Source organism: Penaeus monodon, chromosome 28 (assembly GCF_015228065.2).
Source record: "Penaeus monodon isolate SGIC_2016 chromosome 28, NSTDA_Pmon_1, whole genome shotgun sequence".
NCBI classification, from domain to species: domain Eukaryota; kingdom Metazoa; phylum Arthropoda; class Malacostraca; order Decapoda; family Penaeidae; genus Penaeus; species Penaeus monodon.
In genome coordinates, this window is record NC_051413.1 from 10,379,415 (window position 1) to 10,380,151 (window position 737).

At 43.0% G+C, this 737-nt stretch overlaps 1 protein-coding gene across 2 annotated transcripts in view; it reads right to left on the reverse strand.

Moving 5' to 3' along the window:
• Nucleotides 1-737, reverse strand: part of LOC119591365 (chorion peroxidase-like) — a gene marked incomplete at its 5' end in the record, with an annotated part of 16,126 nt that overhangs the window by 12,827 nt on the left and 2,562 nt on the right. Inside the window, 2 exon segments of one of the 2 annotated variants that reach the window (XM_037940104.1) lie at nt 230-372; nt 505-674. Of the exon segments in view, the coding sequence (XP_037796032.1) occupies nt 245-372; nt 505-674 (298 nt within the window). 2 annotated transcript variants of the gene reach the window in all.

A 737-nucleotide genomic window follows, 5' to 3' on the forward strand; every position in this document is an offset into this window, starting at 1 on the left:
GTGTCTGTGCACATATGTGTACATTCACTCATAAAACAGCGACTCAGATATTTTATTTTCAGATTGTTACTAATTGTCAAGGATTATTTGATGAACAGTCTAATAATTCCGTGGGGTCAATAAAACAGTTTGTGAACGAAATGATTTACTTTGTTTCAATTGGACACAGGTAAGACCACTCCAATAGTGCACCCTTCTTGAGGCACTAATTCCCCATGCCTTGAGTACCACACGGGGTACGGTCTCACAAGACACCAGAGGGTTTCTTTGCCGAAACCACCTCGAAGGGACGCCTCTGAACCATTTGCAGTTCAGGGAAGGCGTCGCACATGATGCCCGCAAGAGTCGTACTGCGCAATGCTCTCAGTTGCTCTGTCACAGAATATCACGGTTAAAAAACTAGATTTTGAAAAGAAAGGTTAGAATTTGATGAAAAGAATTTCATAATATCCATCAATAATGTTTGTTTGTTTGGTACTAAGAACACCGATCACTGGATCTTACCATTGTTGAATTTAGTATCGTCGATATTGGTCTCGTACCAGTACCTGTCTGCCCGGCGAATTCTGGCGAACTGCTTTGCTAGAACGCAAGTGAAGGTGGGCCCCAGTTCTCCATCGGGGACTGGTCGTTCAGAAGCTCCACCGACCAATAGATCAATATCCCTTACGTCTCTGTGGTTAAAATTCTTGGCTTAAGACACTTTTATTAGTGGTCTCAAGACTAGGGCCTACAAC